A 20,480-nucleotide genomic window follows, 5' to 3' on the forward strand; every position below is an offset into this window, starting at 1 on the left:
GATCGAGCCCCGCATTGGGCTCCCTGCTCGGCGGGAAGCCTGCTTCTCCCTCTCCCACTCCCCCTGCTTGTGTTCCCTCTCTCACTGTGTCTCTCTCTGTCAAATAAATAAATAAAATCTTTAAAAAAAAATAAAATTAATACCCACAAAGAAGAATGTCTGGATATTAAGGATCTATTAGTGATGAACCTGGGCCAATCTTTGGCTTATTATTTTCTGTTCTGGAGGACTTACTACTGTTGAGGTTTGGACTGTATCGCTTCATCTATCCTACATCATTCACATCTGTACTGGACAAACATGAAGTAATGATCAATCAATGGCCAGAAATGAACCAGTGAACCTATCAAAGGACCAGGCAGGTGCAATGCCAATGTTAAGACATAGTAGATACCATTTGACACTTATTTCTCATTTACTAACCTGAAAAATCTGTATTCCCCGCATGGTCAATCCAAGGGTCAGAGAAGCTTCAATTTCCCTTTTATCCTATAGAAATAAAATCGTATGAAAAAGTATGTTTTTCTTGTATAATGGACAATTAAGCACCAAAGAAGAAAAACAGAAGGAGAAATCCCAGGATTAGAAAGTTTGTGACTTAAAATAACTTCACTCATCTTTATGCATCTCTACTTTACTATAAGCTTTAAGAAAATCATGAGTACATATTAAATCAATAATGGTATATTCTACTTTTTAAACCACTGAGATTTCAAAGCATTTTCACTATATTATATACACTCTCATATCTGACAATATTCTAAATGACATTATTGAAAACTCTGATAAACAAGACTATGTTTGCTGCTTATTTTTTTTTTAGCTTTCTACCTTTTCTCAGAGGTTAGAATTTTGAATATAATGTCATAGTTATATTCTGAAATGCACTAGATTTTATAGGTTTCAAACCGTGTAACTCTCCAGCTCTGAAGCCAAAATCATAGGCAAGCCTAAATATTTAAGGTTGTCATCTCGTGAGGATAAAAGGCTGAAAGGCTTTATATTCAGTTTGGAAAGAAAATACTTATTTCTAAGAAATTCAATTATCACTTGCCAATACGATATACCTTTTTTAAAATTTTATTTTACTTAAATTCAATTAATTAACATATATTGTATTATTAGTTTCAGAGGCAGAGTTCAGTGATTCATCATTTGCATATAATACAATATCCATTCTACTAGCTAAACCATAAACTATAAAAAAATAAATTACAATGAGCATATGGGAAAAAAAATTCCTGAAATGTTCTCTGAATTTTAAATGTACTCTGAAATTGGGCCACGTCTTTTAAGTGCTTACCTGTAAAAACGGGATATAAGGTATGAAGTTCAAAACAGAAGATAAATAAAATTACTAAGTAACTAAAATATTTTCATTATGAGTTTCCTCAATAAAAATAAATGAGTATATTTAGTGCCAGTTTTCCCACGAACATGGGAAGATATGTGTTTAGAAAATGCATCCTCAAGGCCTATTTTCACTATTTGGGCTGTTTTTTTCCAACGAATATGTTTTTACATCAAGAAAGGCACATACAGTATAGGTTTAATGGAAGAAACCAATCTATCACTGTGAGTTTAGGTCAATTTCCTCCTCAAGGCTACTCTGATTGCTTTTGGAAATAAGACTGTGCTCATAAAAATGCTGGCTGGGCAGGCACAAGGTGTGCTTTACTGAGAAAGGGACTCAGAAGTTTCTTTTCCCAGAATGTTTCCTGTCCTCTCTCTACTCTATTTCCACTTTACAAGCAGGTCTTAAATGAAGCAGTTTTAATGACTTCTTGATTTCTCTAAAGAATGAAAACTCTGCCCATGTTTTAATGGCCACTTTATTTCTGTAAAGAATGAAAACTCTGCCCAGTATCTGTTTCCTCACTTCATTCAGTTACATTATTATTATCTTGTTTTAAGCAGGTAAGAGGGTCATTTTCTATGCCATGCAGAAGTACGACACTGTAAGCAAATAAAAGATTAATTTGTACACGAAAGATAAACTGGGGATAATTTACTAAAAGATTCTTAACAGGATTCTTTAAAATACTGTTTTACTATCAAATAAGAAGCAGCTGATATTTACTAAGCACCGATTAATGTGCCAGACATTCCACCTGGTCATTTCGGATTCACCATCTCACAGAATTTTCCCAAACTTGTGAATTGTATAGAATCCTTCCCACTTCTGGGATGCCTGGGTGGCTCAGTCAGTTAAGTGGCTGCCTTCGGCCCGGGTCATGATCCCAAGGTCCTGGGATCGAGTCCCACATCGGGCTCCTTGCTCAGCAGGGAGCCTGCTTCTCCCTCTCTCTCCCTCTGCTTGTGCTCTGTCAAATAAATAAAATCTTTAAAAAAAAAAAAAAAAATCCTTCCCACTTCATAGATGGTCCAGGATTATAGTTATATTTGCCCAGGATCCCATAATAGTGGTGATGCAGGGTTTCTAATATCTGACTCTAAAGCCACACTCTTTCTTATACACCATTCATGCTTCCAGTACATTTTTAAAATACAAACGATCGTCAAATGTCATTTACTTGCATTTTCTCATATAAACTGAGGTGTCACAAATGAAATCTCTTAAGGAAAAAAAGAAATAACAATTCAGTCCTTCAGGAATTTGGCCAAAGAGCTCCTATGGAACTCAAGTATGCCTCTCAAGGATGACAGGACATTAACAATGCATCTCTTGCACATGGAAGTGAGAAAAAAAAAAATACCATTCTTTGGTACCTTATTAAGTTTTCTGAACCAGCCAGGAAGATTTCCTAGTAACACAGCCAAACTATAGTCCAGCCTCCAATGGTCCAGTTATGTTAATCTTACCACAAAGTGTATTATAGTAATAAGGAGCATAACAGTAACAGTGATAACGCTAACAGCCGAACATCATGCCTAACATGTGCTGGGCACTGTTTTAAACACTTTTTATCCATATAGTCAGGCAGACCTGGGTTGAATTCTGGCTCTGCCACTTGCTAGTTTCATGCTCTTTGGTCTGTTTCCTCATCTGTAAAATGAATATCACAGTTTCTATCTTACAGAATTGTGAGAATTTAAAAAAGAAAATCAAGTGTGCCCCATGGAAATAATACTCAATAATCATTAGCTGTTGTGGTGGTTCTTCTTATTAATGGATACAATGCACGTATGGCTTCACTTTGAGGAATATTAAAAATTACTGATCAAACAAATTGCAAATGTTAGTCCCCAAGACAGACATGCAGATTTGGAAAAGAGAAAAATAACTATTTTATAATCACTGAAAAGCTAGATTCACAATCTGAAGCCACTTGTTATCTCAATATTAGAACCATTACAGAAAGATTCCATCGTGTTCCCAGGCCTGAGGAAAAGCATCAACAACTCCAAGACTAACCTATGATAACAGTTCACATGAAACTTTTTTTTTCTTTTTTTAAAGCCCTTTAATGGGGCACCTGGGTGGCACAGTCGCTTAAGTGTCCGACTCTTGGTTTCAGCTCAGGCTGTGATCTCAGGGTCATGAAACTGAGCCCCGTGTAGGGCTCCACGCTCAGGGTGGAATCTGTTCAGGATTCTCTCTCCCCCTCTCCCTCTGCCCCTCCCCACCATGCCTGTGCACCTGTGCGCTCTTGCTCTCTCTCAAAAAGATCTTAAAAAAAAAATTAAAAATAAAAATCCCATTAAAAAATGAAATGACAAATTTTAATAAAAGCTTCTTGTAATTGAGAAGGTATTTTTTCCTCAGAAGCTGCAGACACACTACAGTTTTGTACCTTATACAATCTGTAGTAATGCACGGCAACATCATCCAGCCGGACGGCCTCTTTGATGTATTTAAGATGAGCCTCGGAAGCTGTCAGTGCAAACTGATCTTTGTGCATGTTTGGAATGTGCTTCAGGATGTAGTCCTTCCCTCTCTTGGAAACAACCTGTTGGGACACAATGGGTATGCAATGCAACATTTGTTGGAGGGATGGAAGTTCTACCCTCATCCCCAAAATGATGAAAGGACAAGAACCTGAAAGAGGCCACGTAAACTGGCTAATTTCCAGTAGGAAATTTCCCACTTTTATTCTGTTTTCACCATCTGGTATGTTACTAGGCTGAATCAGCTAATACTATAAGCTACAAAATCAATTTAGCTGTAGTACTGCATATGTGAGAAGAAAAATCACAAGAAATGAGAAAAATATGTTCTCTTGGCTTTAAACTCACCAAGAAAAAAAAAAAAACCATGCGAACTTGCAAAATTTTGTACACATCACTGTTTATACTTGCAAAATGATTGGTACCATGCAATACACTGACTGTCAACACATCTTCAGGTTCTGGATCCTACTTAACTCTTCTAAAATTACAGCCACAGAGTGGGAGGTTCTAAATGTTAATCCAAAGAAGGCAGGGGACTGGGAGGAATTCTCTGAAACATTTTTGGTTTTTGCATAAAAGGCTGATATGAACAGTCTATCTGAATACTTGTGAGAAAACAATTTCATTCAAGCATTTATTGCAATTCACCATGGCTCAGGTTTTCATGGGACAGTAGCCTGAGCCTTTCAATGCCCAAAATATATAGTAGCCATCACCTAGCTGCAGGCTAAGAGAAAGGTGCTGATTAGTTCAAAGTCTCAGCTGATTTCATGAGGATTATAAAATAAGGAAAGAATTATGCGAGAGCAAAAAGAGTAGTGCTTAAAATCATCAGAATAAAAAAAATTAAAGAATTTTTAGTTCAAAAATGTTTTTATAGATACTGACATTGTGTTTCTTCCTACTGAAGGAAACGTGATCAATTACTGGCCATTTAAGATGTTCTGCTGAGAACTCAAAGTTAAATTTTTCCTTCTAGACTCCTTTTACATGGAGATCACCTAAGTGAGCAACTGTCAAACTTCCTCAGGTCAAAGAGCACACAGAAAATAGTATTTGTAAGGGCACTGAAGTAGGTGGCTTTGGTGATCCCAAACACTAAAGAAACTCGGATCTCAGCACTCTGGAGGCTGTGGCACCCTGGCGGAGAGCTCGGATTTAAAGGACTAAGATTCAGTGAGTACCTGACAACAACTAGGGAATGAAATACGGGCTAATTTGGGTTCCACCAACACTGATATGTAAAAGCTTGACACCTTCTGTGGTTTCTCTTTAACAACTGAAGCACTGACAATCAGTCCACAAAAACTTGGTGGAGCACCTCAATGTGAAATGTTGAAGAAACAGAAAAGGTGACATTTGTGCCTGTCCTTTAGAATATACTAAAAAAACAGCTTACTGCAGGCAAAAGATAAACAGATCATTCGAAAAGGAGATGTAAAACACTATGTCGAGGGTCTGACAGAACCCAGAGGCGGGGGCTAGACAGTCTGCCCAGAGAGAACTACAGCTGAGCAGTCTTGGAGGATGAACAGGAGTCCGCCAGGTCAAACAAGGAGAGGGGTTTCACTGGCTAAAGGAACTTCAGAAGGAAGGCCAGAAGTGTGAACCACGACAGGACGTGTGGAGACACAGGAATTGCTGGATGTTGTCAGAGAATCAAATTCAAGGTGCAGGACAACCAGAGAGGAAGCTGGAAAGACTGGCAGAGATCAGATCCTGGGAAGTTCCTCGGTCATGTCTGAGAGCCTGGCTTTCACTCTGCAGGTGACAGGGGAGGCCCTGAAGGTTTAAGTCAGAAGCAAAATCAACTCATCTGCAAGCTGTAAAGACTGAAGCAAAGACAAGCCCCACAGGAGTGCTGCTGAGCCCTGACAAGAGCTGAAACCTGGGAGATGGGATGATGGGTCCGGCACACGATAAACATTTAGCAAGTCAACCACAGAAAAAGTTCAAGAGAATTTTATTTCTTAAGCTGGGTGATGGGTGATCAAGTGTTTTATGTTAGAGGATGCTCCAGTTGCCTGGATAGGGCAGGGAAAAAGAAGGGTGATGGGGAGAGATCTCTAAGACTCTCAAGCTTCTGGGTGACTGGGGGATGGCAGCGCCACTAGCTGAGACAGGAACACAGCGGAAAGAGTACACAGAGTGGAGGTGGGGAAAACGTGAATTTGATTTGGGGCATCCTGAGTTTGAGGTGCCTATGGGTAAACAGCTATCTAATGGTCAAGAGGGAGAGAAACAGATTTGGGAGTTGCCAGCACGTAAGTGGTTGTCAAAAAGTGTTCATTTGGATGAGATCTCCAGGATGAGAGCGGTTACATGTCAGATGCAGCCGAGAAAAGAAGCGGAAAGTGTCCACTGGACCTGGCAATCCCAGTGACCTTAGGGAAAGTGCCACGAGTGGAGTGGTAGGCAAGGAAGGCAAGATGGAAGCATGCTGAGGGGTTCATTTGGGAAATAAACAAGGTAAAAAATCAAATACACATTATTTTTTCAAGAGGCTTTACTGAGAAGGGATGGCGAGAGTGGGAGCTCTTCTTTCCCTTTTTCCTTTCTTCCTGAGGATGAGTGGGGCAAGCCAAATGTGCTTTGTCTGTTCTGACTGAAGAAGTTAGAATAGAGGCTTGCGATGTGGAGATGTGGGAGAGAGACAAGTGACAGCAGAGACCTGGAGGAAGGGTGGGCACAGACAGGGGCAGGGTTGTGTGGAGAAAGAACAGCTGAGACAGTTCATGCTGGAATAACCTAAATTTTCTTGCTGACGTCATGGCGTGGTTTCTCCCTTGGGAGTGGAGGAGATGGAGGTCAGAGCAAGGAGTTTACTTATATTTGTTTTCTCAACACAGGAAAAGTTGTCAGTGATCTCACTTTTTAAAGAGTCATGTTTTTTCTCCCTCCAAAGGAAAGAAAATGAAGCTTGACTAACATAGGAGAAAGTAAAGACAATGCAAATGCCAAAACAAGGCTGTCAACTTCCAAGATGCACCATATTAGGACGGACAGCAATCCTCTTCCCCATTAACTAGAAGGAGCAGATCAAATATATCAAGAGATCCATGTGTACAGAGCTCTCAAGTGTTAAATTTGTATTTGGGCATCATGAAAGGTTTTACTGGCCACAAACATCTGGGTTCCCGTTTCTTGAAGCAACACGAGTAGCAGCATAATGAACCAGAAATGTGCTAGAGAAAACACTTTAAAATTTGAAAACAGTGCCTACCCAGGACGGGAAGTAAGCCTCTGGCTCAAAGTACTTTCCATAGTGCTTATTCCTTTTGAAGTTCCCAAGATCAGCCTGCAGGGCAAAGGCGGCCAGCAGGAAATAGGCCTCTTCTCGGAGCACACACTGAGAATGAAGCACTTGTTTTCTCAGGTGCCAGTAATAATAGTATCTTGCCGCTCTGTCACTAGGAAAAGAAAAGAAAACCGAACTCACATTTGATGGGACAATCCGATGGCATGTAAACAGAACCCAAATCCTGCTATCCATCTGCTGACAAGAGCTCCTCTGTTTCTGCTCCTTCTTCCTCCCTCCCCGCCCCAACTCCTTGGAGAAAAGGGGGGAGGGCTGTATCTAATACCTGATTGCCGCCTTGCCCAGGTCACAGGGAGGCAGAACTCTAAGTCAGACTACCCAACAGCACACTTACCATTTCCTGAGGCCTATACCATTTGATTCATTCAGAGAATGGAAACAAGGTCTGAATCATTCCACAGCAATATGGTAAACCTTGCATTGAACAAGGATTAGTATAGAAGCCTAGGCATTTGTTGTCTGCATTAAAATTATTTTGCTGCAATAATGCTGCACGTACACCATAAGCAAGGACAAATCTGAGGCGACAATCCCGGCTCTCGTGTTTTGCCGTTCTGTTTTGGTTTGTTTACAAATACTCTAAGGCCCTTTTTAAAAATATTTCTGTTTATATGTCCATTTAAAAAAAAATTATAGAGTTTTGTTTTTTTCTTTCTCAGAATGAATGAAATAAAAAAGCTTGCCTTAAGTCTCTCTCTCTTTTTTTTAAGTGGATGTTACTTTATGGGTGTGGTTTTATATGCACATGTTATGACAATCATGATACTCCTCACAAATGGAAATACTAATAATGCACTCATTACAATCTGTTGAGGTCAGAAATAAATATAGTTCCCATTAAATACGTTGAATAAGAAGTGCTGACTGGGGGAAAACATGGTCAAGTTCCAAAAAATGTCACAGGCAAATGAGACGCCTTTGTGATCAAAGTAAAAATGCAAGAAAAAAAAAAGGGTGTGTGTGTGTGTGTGTGTGTGTGTGTTTAAGGAATTTATTTGCCTTCCTATTATTTTAGATCGAATGTTTATCTGAAATTCATAGCTTATTAGCTGATGACAATAAAAACATGAGTTGATTTCTACTAAGATGGTGTTTAAGTATGAAGAGTTTAAAAATAAGGCATTTATGTAATTTTTCCCCCCTCGGGACAGAATATTTTTCAGAGCACTTCTTTTTATAATGCTGACCACACAGTGTTTGGACTAGTTCATCCCTGGGGAAAAGAAGTACATGGATGAATGAAACATTCATTAGTCCCAGGGGGTTAATTAGTGGCTAAATAATATATTTTGCTTCTTTTCAGCACATTCCATACTTAGTAGGTAAATTGAGTAAAAATTTTACATAAACTCGGAAAAACTAAAAAAGTTTCTTAGCCTTTAAAAAAATTATGCGCTAATATTTTTTACTTTTAAAATTACATATGGCAAAAATACAAGTATTAAGAGCAAACCTCACATATAACTCATTAGCCAAATGTATCTTTGTCTCTTTTACATGGGGTTTCTCAGAGTTTAAAAGTAAATAAGTAAAAGAGAGTTCACCATTTTCTCTATCAGCCAACAAAACCACCTCTGAGTTTCCTGGCACTGAATCCTCCTATACAAATGATAAACTTAGCTTCTGAGATGGTAAATTCTGAGTTTGTATCACGAGCATAGTACTGTTCATGCACCAACCTCCAGAAAAAGAATCAATTACCTGCCCTTGCCAAACTCCATCTAAGATTCTCACAGGATACCTCCATTGGGTGTAATCTCAGCTTTAAAACTACTGCCAAGAACAGAAGCATGACCCCGAAGGTGAAAAGAAAACCAGGCTGTATAAACACCATGCATTTTTATAGGAGAGAGTTCTTGCTTGCTTGCCCTACTACCTCCCACCCTACCAAAGAATATAATCCTTTAGTTTCTCTATTCTTCACAAAAATGCTAGTTCCTTCTTGAATGAAACACCTTTTTGTTGACTGATTTGTTATCAAAAACGTGGAGTATAGAAAATGAGAGGCAGTGATATTGTTAACATTTTCATTAATAGTCTAACATTATCATTCATTCATTCAACAAATATTTATTGTCTACTGAACCTCTGTTCTAGGAACTGAGGATACATGAGCATACAGAAAGATTTTTTTTTTTTTTAATCCTTGTTCTTTTGGAATTTATATCATAGCAGGTGGAAACAAACAAACATGAGGACTTTATTTGGCATGTTAGAAGGTGAGTGCTACGGGAAAGTAAAAGTTTAGAATCCCTGTTCTCATACCTGATCAATCTGCCATTTTCCACATAGTACTGCACGCGGAAGTGAATGATCATAGGAGGTCCAAATTGATCAATACCCTAAAACAAAGACACATATAAAAAGCAAGCTATTTTTAGTTACTACAAAAAGGGGTTTCAAAAGCAACAAAATACCATTATTTACAAGATAGTTTTTAAATCTTGAAAGGTTTTATCTATTTCTAATGGGGGGGGGCGGTGGTGACTGGCAGAGGGCAGACAACTGTCCCATATAGATACCAAGTTCATGCAAAACTGGGAAGTTATAAAGCATCAGCATATACTCATTCACTGTAAGGCCAATGACAACATAAGGGAAGATAAAAATAAATACCAGTGGAAATTTCTAGTTGAGATCCAGCTCCTCTCTCAGCTCTATCCCCTGTGGTGACCATTTGCTCCTCATTACAAATGTTCTCTTGTTCCTCTGACATTCCACATACCAAATTCTAATATGCTGTTTGTTTATTTAGACTTTAATGTGCCTTACTTTGTAGTTGGCTTTCAAGTAGCCTTCCGTTTATTCCAAGAATTCTTAAAACACAAACTGGAGGATCTAGGATTAGACACTAGGGATTTATTCCTGATTTACTACGGTGATCCTGGAAACACTAGGTAAATTCCCTGTGAATGATCTCCCATGTAAATGGAATTAATGTTTACTAAATAAAAGCACCACCAGTACAATAAAGTAACAAACTATCAAAGGTAAGTATAGTAAAAGTAGATTCAAAAATTACTAATAACTTCTAGAACATCAGTTTTGACAGCTAATATAACCACAAAAGGAATATTTTTTCCATGGTTTTCATTTCAAAGCATTATCTCCAAATTACTAAAAAGTTATTATCAAACATTATTTAAGCAGATTATCTTTTTTTTTTTAAGATTTTATTTATTTATTTGACAGGGTGAGAGCACAAGCAGAGGGAGTGGCAGGCAGAGGGAGAAGCAGGCTCCCTGCTCCCTGGACCCTGGGATCAAGACCTGAGCCTAAGACATACACTCAACCAACTGAGCCACCCAGGTACCCCTATTTAAGCAGATACCTAAAATCTACTGTTATATGCAATAAACTATTAACACTTCATCAACATGGCATTTTGGAACTTATAATTCATTTCCCTTTCCCATGCTCTACTTCATATTTTTGTGAATTAAAAATTAAAAATTTAATATTTTTCTAATGTATAATAGCTAAAATAAACCTTTTAAAAAATCAAAATAATTTTGCTTATAAATGTAATCTCACCCAAGTGACTTCGTATTGTCGTACCTTGCTGGCTTCTTTCTTCCATTCTTTTGGACAATATTTATACAGCTTTTGTGACAACTCCATATAGACATGTTCATTATCTGCACATTAAAAAAAGGAGACAAGATAATAAGAAAAGATTTAAAAGAAAAGAATATACACAAAAACAGATTTTTTTAAAAAGCCTCAAGATTTGTGAATGTGTTCTGAATTCACAAAGTACCACAAAAACTCAACAAGATACTAAAAGACAAAAGGTTGGCTAGACATTAATGAGACTTTTTATGAATTATTTTGCATTTGCAATACAGAACACACACTATTAAAAATCTGTAATATTTAGAAAAAATCTTAAGCTTCCACCTCCTGTTTTTACTTAGTTTCTATGGTCATCCTAGTGCACAAACTTCCAACACTGTGGGCTTCCTTGCTCTTAGAAGAAACATGCTTTTCTTGAGTTCACAGAGAACTCTCATCATAGGTGCAGAATAATGAAACAGAGAAGAAACAGCATCCTAACTGCTATGTAAGACATTAGGGGACATTGAGGATAACTGCCTGTTTTCAAGTGAGGCACCTGACCTATGCTCTGTGAACAATGGCCTTTAAGACTATTTCTTCTCTGTGTTCTCCACATATAACACAGCCTGATAAAATAGCAAGCCATTACTCTCACTGCATTTGGGACTGATCCTGTGGAATGAGGAGAAGAATCTCACGCAACAAAAGAATGCCAAAGTGTTTCCTCAAAGGGATGATGTTCTTAAGATGAGCAGAAACTATGATTGTTAAAACCCATGTAAAAATTATCTAAACATGTGAAGACAAGTTGGTAAAAAAATATTAAATTTTCAGATTTCCCGAAGAGAGTCTTTTAAGAGAGATATTTCACAACAAAAGCCTTCAGCATTCCTATCCCATACTAAGTTTTAAGTCTTCTTCTTTTTTAAAGATTTCATTCATTTATTTTAGAGAGAGAGCACAAGGGTGCGTAAGCGGGGGGGGGAGGGTCGGACGGACAGAAAGGGGAGGGTGGGAGAGAGAATCTGAAGCAGACTCTCTGCTGAGTGTGCAGCAGTCCAACACAGGGCTCAATCCCACAACCATGAGATCATGACCTGAGCTGAAACTAAGAGTCAGTGGCTTAACTGACTGAGCCACCTAGGTGCCCCCAAAGTTTTAAGCCTTTTTTTTTTTAAAGTTTATTCCTTTTTCTCTAACCATCACTAAGGGAGTATGCTCGTGGAAAGCTCTGCATAAAAATGTACTCACTCTGGAAGGGCAGTGTGTCTCTCTGACTACTCCCAGGGTAACATGCCTGACCACACTGTCACTCCTGACTTAATGCTGGGGGTGGGGGTGGGGTTTGACTGAAAAAGAGCAGTAAGAGAATAGGAAGGGTAGAGCTACTCTGTTTATAAATGACATATTAAGCCAACCAATTTGAAAAGGGATAGGGAAGAGGTCCCAGGGACAAAAAAAGGGTGCTACTTAAATCTACTTATCAGATCAACTAAATTATCTCCCATCTCTCATATGCTGCCAATTAACATGAAATGAACAAGACCACACACCCTTCCTGTTGAATATGATTTGTGTTTGGCTTGAGCTGCCATCTGAGGAAGCCATATAATAAACAGAACTGAGACTGTTCACTGCGTAATAGCACATATTTTTAAACTACCACCGTATCTCTACTATCTGACAGTTTGATCGTGGCTTTATATTTTAAGAATTCAAAAGCATGTATCAAAATCTGACAAAGCAGGTGAAGCAGTAATTTCCAGTTGACATGTGAGAAAAATGAAATCGAGAGAAGTCAGGTGATATTTCTAAAGCCACACAGCTAGCTGGTGGTAGAACCAGAATTAGAAGTGGGTCATCTGATTCCTTTTCCAATGGTCTTTTGCCACCCTACAATCTCTCTTTTAAAAAAGGTATCTTAAAAACTCTCATTTTGAAATTTAAGGAAGCTGTAAACTGGTTTTATCAGACTGACTTGTTGAACACAGATCAACAGTCTGGCTGTAGTTGTAGAATTAAAAGAATTAACTTTGTGTTTAGAATAAAAGAAAAATTTTTTAGAATCTATAGGGCATTTATTTCTCCCGGACCCTTCCTTGAAAGAATGACTGAGGGATGCACTGATAGAAGGATGGAGCAAAGCATTTGTGTTTTTACTGCTTTTAACTATTACAGGAAGAGACTGAAGAGCAAATGGTTGATTCACTGATTCTTGAGGTGCTCCCTGCTCCGTGCTTTCTGGCCTCTCCTAAGAAGATAACTGAAAATGGTTCACATTTTGGTGGCAAAGGGCCTTGTTTATCAGCTCATCATGATACACCTTCCAACCTGGCAGATCTAAGCATTTTATGGTACTAACCAGATTCTCAAGATGTCGTAAGCCTTTAAATTTAAACCAATTCCAGTAGTAGAATATGATCCATAAAGAAGTATAAAATATAAATACATTTCACAAAAAAAGTATTCCTGAAAAACTGAACACAGATATAAAAGATCTTTTGACATAAGACTAGAGAAATTTAAAAACATGATGTGAAAGAAAAAGCTTATAAGGAATGGTTGCAGGTAAATCCTAGTAACTTAACTCTAAGATATTATGGGGGTGAGGTGGGGAAGAGACTTATACTGAGCCCTTTATGTGCAGAAAACCTTCACATAAAATATACAGAAGAAACTGATCCCTCATCTTCATGTCATATAGTCTAATTGGAAAAAAGAGAAGGTGTGCAGAGGGAAAAACAGAAAATGGGAGCAAATTAGTAGATCACTTTGTTATACTATATAGTCAACAGTAAGAGAACTTGAACAGTTATTTTTCTTATGCCTAAATTTTTTAATGTCAAAAATTATAAAAGAAATTATAAAAACATTCAAGATAATTTCCTCCCAGCTCCAGCTGCTCCCTGAGTGCAAGGAAACAAAAACCAAGCTTGGTTCATTAAAACAGAAAAGAACAAACACAAAATCTAGATTCCTAAAAAGGAACCCATTTTTAAGTTCAAACTATAATATGTGGCCTAAAATTCTAAATCTTAAAAGAAATACACATCAGTTAAGATTAAAAAATGAATACTAGACTAAAAATAATGACCAACTTATGGGTATTTTGATAATCACAATCTTATCACAATTTGCCCAAATTAAGTTACAGCTATAAAATATCACTTCCTCAGGGATAGTTGGCTAAATCTATCAGAGACGGAACTAACACCTACTTTGTATAACACTGAGTCCAAACAGGTGACAGTCCTTTAGCCTGAGTAGGTCACACACCTGGACCAGCAACTGGTGACACAGAATTTTAACCTGTAGAGAAAAAAAACAAAACAACACAACTTGTGATAGCAAATAAACCAAGCCCACACGCTGAGGCACAACCAGGCAATTTATTTTTTTAAATTTTTAAAAAGATTTTATTTATTTTAAAGAGATCGAATATGCAAGTGGGGGGGAGTAGCAGAGTGGGAGGGAGAGGGATGGGGAAAGAATCTCCAGCAGACTCCACCCTGAACTCGGGAGTGTGACACAGGGCTCGATCCCATGACCCTGAGATCATGACCCGAGTGGAAACGAAGAGTCAGACGCTTAACTGACTGAGCCACTCAGGCACCCCCACAAACAAGCAATTTAATGCACCCTAAATATACGCCTTAAAATGACAAGCAATACTAGCAAAACAACTGTTGGTTCATGGAAATTGCTTTAATCTGTGTTGTGTTTCAATAATGATTATCAAAATATAAATGTTTACGAAATGGTAATAAGGTACCAATACTATCTTGTACAAGACTCATAAATCTTATAATACATGAACAAGGCCTTATTTTAAAACCATGGTGCATGATAAATATTTCAGAAGATATCCAAAACAGGCTACTCAGATTATCAAAAGCCTGAATTAGGCAAGTATCTTTACAAGGAAGGTTTTCTTCTTGATGGCCTAATATGCTAATATACTACAAATTTGAGACTTAAAATGTCATACCAGCTACAGCACCTTTAATCCTTAGTTTTGACTGTATTTTTAAATGTCATAAACAAAGCTCTTGGGATAAAATGTGATAAAAAGTTAACAGAAAAATTCCAAACCACAAACTATATATAAAGCAAAGCATGTTGTAACTTTGTCTAACTGCTAATCATATAATGCTGTACATTTCCTCCATACTTATTATTGTTCTGCTAGTTTAAATCAAGTATTTGGAGCCTACTGATAAAACTCTGTAACAACTATCAAGTAAGCAGTGTTCTTATTTAAAACTGTAATTAAGGGCTCCCTGCTCAGCAGGGGGTCTGCTTCTCCCTCTGCCCCTCCCCCTGCTTGTGTGTGCACACTCTCTGTCAAATAAATAAATAAAATCTTAAAAAAAAAGAAGTTGCCTTTAAAAACATAAATAAAAAATAAAACCGTAATTAAGTAAGGCTGTGGCTCTGAAGTCTTAACCTGCTGTGAAAAGAAGCTTGAGTTATTTGTATTTGCATATTATGAGTCTTTAAGGCTGCATTTTAGCTAATTGTGAAATTTTTCAAGTTCTTTAATCTTCAGGAGCAATGGAGCTTTAAAAAGTGCTATAGAGGGCGCCTGGGTGGCTCAGTCGTTAAGCATCTGCCTTCGGCTCAGGTCATGATCCCAGGGTCCTGGGATCGAGTCCCACATCGGGCTCCCCGCTCAGCGGGAAGCCTGCTTCTCCCTCTCCCACTCCCCCTGCTTGTGTTCCTGCTCTCCCTGTCTCTCTCTGTCAAATAAATAAATAAAATCTTTAAAAAAAAAAAAATAAAAAAATAAAAAAAAAATAAAAAGTGCTATAGAGTATGAGGTATTAAGAATTAAAGTATTATCTAAAAATATACTTCATATGGAACTTTCTAATAAAAACATCATTTGATCCTAAATGTCATGGTTGGGGCGCCTGGGTGGCTCAGTCGGTTCAGTGTCTGACTCTTGGTTTCAGCTCACATCATGATCCTGGGTCCTGAGTTCGAGTCCTATGTCAGGCTCCACACTCAGTGGGAAGCCTGCTTGAGATTCTCTCCCTCTCCTTCTGCCCCTCACCCTGCTCATGCCCTCTCTAAAATAAATAAATAAATCTTTAAAATAAATAAATAAATGTCATTGTTTTTGATTAAGTGTGCTTAAAATATATTCCAAAAAAAAGAATTGTTCACTTTGGTCTTAGTGAACAGGTATAAACTCTTGGCCACCATTTATATTACTCAAAAGTTTTGTGTACATTTACCATAATTTTATTGTCAAAATTTACCAAGTTTCCACATTTAATATTTACCTGATGATTAAAATCATTTAAAACATCCCCTACTAGTTCAAACTTATGGAGAAACGAGGATGATCAAAACACTAAGTTTACCCCACATGCAGAAAGACAACATTCTATCATATCAACTACACATGTCAAGGAATAAACTATCTTTGTTTAAAAAATATTTAGAAATGATGAAAAAATGAGACCATTAATAAAACTGTTTTTGCTACCATTAATTTGTTAGACTACAACACTACAAACATCAATTGCAATTTTATGAATACAAAGGTAACACTGTAGAAAAAAGACCTTTGGCAGCCCTGAATCGGTTTTCTAGCAATGAGGGGTCTCCATACTACTTAACTCGGTCCCTTCTCCCTCCTTTGTTCAAGAGCTTGCTAGAGAGGAGTGTGGACATGGCAGGGGAGTCTATGTGCCCTGGAATAAGAAAATCTTATAGGCCTAGAGGGAGTTCAGATTCTCCATTTGAGCTTCATTAACAGAGCTCCCTAATGAAATGAACAAACAGGTCAAAGAAATTAAAACGAGTGTTACTCTATTAAGTGCTCACTTACCGAGCAATTCCCAGCTGCCAGGCACTACAATTAGCAGTTTACTCATGTTTTATCTTTAAATCCTCACAATGACCCTAATGAGGAGAGGAAGATTATCTCTACTTTATACATGAGGAAACGGAAGCAAAAAAAACCTAACTTGCCCAAGGCTACAGAGTATGTCGAGGAGTAGGGATTTCAAGTGAGGTCCCTGGGACTCTAAACCCTCCTTAATCATGATGATATATGGCTATACAATCCATGATCTAGTCCTGACCATCCTGTGGGGATGTTACACTAATTTTGCAAAATAAGGAAAGTGAAGACATGTAAAATTAATTTCTGATGAAGAATTAAAGTAATAATAGCAGCTACCATGTTATGTGTCAGGAATGACGCTGTGTGCTAATCCTCAATTCTCATAATCACATAGTATGGTTGTAGCAGAGGTGTTATTCCTAATCATCTTCCTCAGCTGAGATTTTAGTACAAATTAATTTCTTTGAAAATTGTAGTCAGCTCTTAGTGTTCCTCATGAAGACAGATTAGTCCTTCCTTCCACTTATCTGAGGTCAGGAAGGTTTTGTTCCATATCTTGTATGTGTGCATAAGTGCACACATGAACACACAGATATACAATCCAACCAGTGGATTATGTTTAAATACATAAATGGAACTGAGAGAAGTTTCTTAAAGTGCTTAGGCTGTATGTCTTGATTTTGATTTTTTTAAAAAATTCAGTGGGTATCTTTTTATAAAATAACTGTATATAACAACTGAAATAGCATATTCACCTATATAAGTAGAATTATAGTTTAATGTATTTTGCCCATGACCACACTGAAAAAGCTGCTGAGTTTTATTAGATTTTTAAAAACCAAATGTAAAAAATAATAGCCTATCAGTTCACATATTCAAAAACAACTTTGGGTACCCTGAATAACAATTTGTTAATCAAAAGAAATTCTGCCCAACAGATGATAAAATTCATCCAAGAGGTAAGTTTCATGCTCAGACAATCCCTATGAGCAAAAATGAGGTTACATTAGTAAATCAAGAAACTGAAACTGTGGTGATTGTCAGAATAAAACCAAAATAATTATGGTAATAAGCAGAACCTTTTCCTGTCTAAATTTTTTTAATGACGCTACTTAAATGTCATATATACTCAGTATAATATTTAGAAATATTCTTTTATATAGCAGTGGGGTTAAAAATACAGTAGCATACAGCAAAAAAACCCAATTCAAGGCATGCACTAAGGCAAGTTTCTCCCTAATTCCATCTGAATACAATCAGTGAGAGGAAGAATATGAAAGCTGATAATAGGGAGAGGGGTTGAAAAATGCCAGGCATGATTCTGATTACCATAAACCTGTTTGGCGGTCTCTACCAAAGCTAAACACAGATATACTTTATGATTCCCAACTCCACTCTTGAACAAACCCCACAAATGTATACACATGGGTATACACATAAAATGCTCAAAATAGTTTTGTTCATAATAGTCCAATACTTACAACAACCTAATATCCATCAAAAGTGAATGGATAAACAAATTGCACACAACAGAATATTACACAACAATGAAAAGGAATTAGTGTTACATGTAATAGCAATAAATGAACTTCACAGGCCAAATGTTGACTGAAAGAAGCCAGATACAAAAGAGAACACACCACATAATTTCAGCTGTGTGAAGTTCAGAAACAAATTATACAGGAGGAAACAGTGACTGGACCCCTCTTTGGGTGGAGATTACTGTCTAGGCGGAGTCACAACAGATCGTTCCATGGTGTTGAAAATATAGCATATCTCAAGCTGGATGATGATTACACGGGTATATACACTTGTAAAAATTCTCTGAGCTGCACACTTAAGATTCCTACACTTTGCTGTATGTAGATTATAACTCAATTTTAGAAGTTAAGAAAAATAGTACCATATTCCTCAATGTCCGGATGACTAAGACAGTTAACTCTGACTCAAGAACCAAAAGCCACAGCTTAGTGCTCAAGTGCACAGCCTATTCTTGAAATTGGCTAGACTCAGGCTACTATTAATGATCAAGATGCATAGTAAGAGGCTAGCAATTATTACCATTTCATGTGTGTGACAACTCAAAAGCATTTAAAAAGCAAATTCATATTATATATTAATAAACATTTATATTTCAGTAAAAAGTTATAAAATAGCAAAGTGTTAGTTTTTCTGTAATATGGTAACCAAAATTCTGTAATTTTACCCCCAGGGAAGAAATGTTGAAGGCAGCTGCACTTAAGCCATAATTCAAAGTTTATACTTGTGCTGAACAACTTTAAAACACCCCAATTCTGCTACATTACTCATGGTCTCATTCTGTAAGGCTTTCACCCTTCACCAGGTAATAACTTGAATGTGGTCACTGCTGGGAACAGAATATTCCAACATTTCTCAAGTTGTACCTACTTACATTTATGATGATGTTCAGAGATTCATCATTGGGAAGGAAAATACACACACTCCGGCGGTCTTGCATGACTCTATTGTTATGGAAGTTCAATTTGTTCATTGTGTTGTGGGCTCTCGAGTGGTCAGGGCTGGGCTCTGAGTCCTCGGCAATTCCTCTGGTTCCGAGCACTCCAAAGCCAGACTCCACTCCTCATCACTCGCCCTACAGGAGAGCAGCAGGATGTTCCCCTACGTAGGGTTCATAGCTGTAAAAAAAAGCCCCAAACCCAGCCATAAATAAAGGCAGCGAGACTGGTGAGAGAGACAGGGTGATGAGCAGCACAACTGCTCTTGTTGGCACAGGGTCAGCACATCTCAGAGCTAGGGTTGCCTGTTTTAATAAAGGAGAATTCACTGAAATTTATTCTGTATTTTGCCCACTATCAACTGTTTTCAAACTTTCATTCACAGTCATGAACTAAACATAAAGCCAGGGAGTGCCTCATACATTCAAGGCAGTACTATGCACTGCAGAGCTCACAGAAACAGAGAGCCTGCCTTTGGGAAGTTTCCAAGCTCACACGGGAGATAACGAAGGGTTCCACAAATAAACAAACAAAATGACAAAACAGCAGCAACAACAAATTCTCAAACTCTTGCTCTTTTTTTCCATTACAAACTCAAATAAGTGTCTTGGCTCTTCCATTACATTCCTTCTTCAACCACTGTGGTTTGGCTTTTACTTCCTTTGCTTCACCAACATGGCTCTGCCAAAGGAAGCCAGGGATCTCTAGACCATCAGCAGCATCTCTAGGATTCACTTCAATTGATCTCCCTCTCTCACCAAGGTTAAGCCCTCCTTACAACTTTTTTTCTCTCTTGAGTTTTTATGGCTCTGCTCTCTCTCCTGATCCTTTAACCTGACAACGCAAACAATACCTCTATGTACTTCACCAACCAACACATAGAAATAACAAAACTGTATATATCAACCATGTTTGTATACAAAAGAACTGTGGATTTTGTGGATATCTAATCAGTTTATTAAACACATTATTTTTTAACTTCTCTCAGGTTTTCAATGTATACAATTTTTTTTTGCAAGTAATGAAGATTTTCATCTCCAATCTTCAATACTCACATCCTTTGTTTCATGTCTTATTGCATTGGCAAACCTTTGGAGAATAATTTTAAAACAATGGGGGATATTTTCTACCTTGAATGAGTGTGCCTACTGTTTCATATATTATTGCTAATATAACACTATTCAACCAAGATGTGTTAAGGCTAGTTGCCTCTCAAATCAACAGTAATTATTTTTCTCCAGTAGCATTTATATTGTCTCTTTCCAGCTATATTTGTAGGAGCAGAAGATTTTACCAAGCAGAGAGTATAACAACACAGTTTTAATAGAAAAGCTATCGTCAGCGTTCACATAGACCAAAGCATAAGTGAGATATAATCTGCTTATGGTTAAATGTCCACCTGTTATCAGCAGGAAGA

General features: G+C 37.6%; 1 protein-coding gene across 3 annotated transcripts in view; it reads right to left on the minus strand.

The window, feature by feature from the left end:
* The window catches only part of FRMD6 (FERM domain containing 6), a 79,101-nt gene that overhangs the window by 17,932 nt on the left and 40,689 nt on the right, over positions 1 to 20,480 (minus strand). The window contains exons 2-8 of one of the 3 annotated variants that reach the window (XM_027571263.2): positions 19,000 to 19,243; positions 13,948 to 14,038; positions 10,730 to 10,809; positions 9,437 to 9,513; positions 7,076 to 7,262; positions 3,756 to 3,911; positions 424 to 489 (exon numbers count right to left, since the gene is read on the minus strand). In XM_027571263.2, the coding sequence (XP_027427064.1) occupies positions 424 to 489; positions 3,756 to 3,911; positions 7,076 to 7,262; positions 9,437 to 9,513; positions 10,730 to 10,809; positions 13,948 to 14,038; positions 19,000 to 19,098 (756 nt within the window). In that variant the 5' untranslated portion in view covers positions 19,099 to 19,243. Of the gene's footprint in view, positions 1 to 423; positions 490 to 3,755; positions 3,912 to 7,075; positions 7,263 to 9,436; positions 9,514 to 10,705; positions 10,810 to 13,947; positions 14,039 to 18,999; positions 19,244 to 20,480 lie in introns of all 3 variants that reach the window. The other 2 variants (XM_027571262.2, XM_027571264.2) reach the window with 2 other exon arrangements.

Source organism: Zalophus californianus, chromosome 6 (genome assembly GCF_009762305.2).
Source record: "Zalophus californianus isolate mZalCal1 chromosome 6, mZalCal1.pri.v2, whole genome shotgun sequence".
NCBI lineage: Eukaryota > Metazoa > Chordata > Mammalia > Carnivora > Otariidae > Zalophus > Zalophus californianus.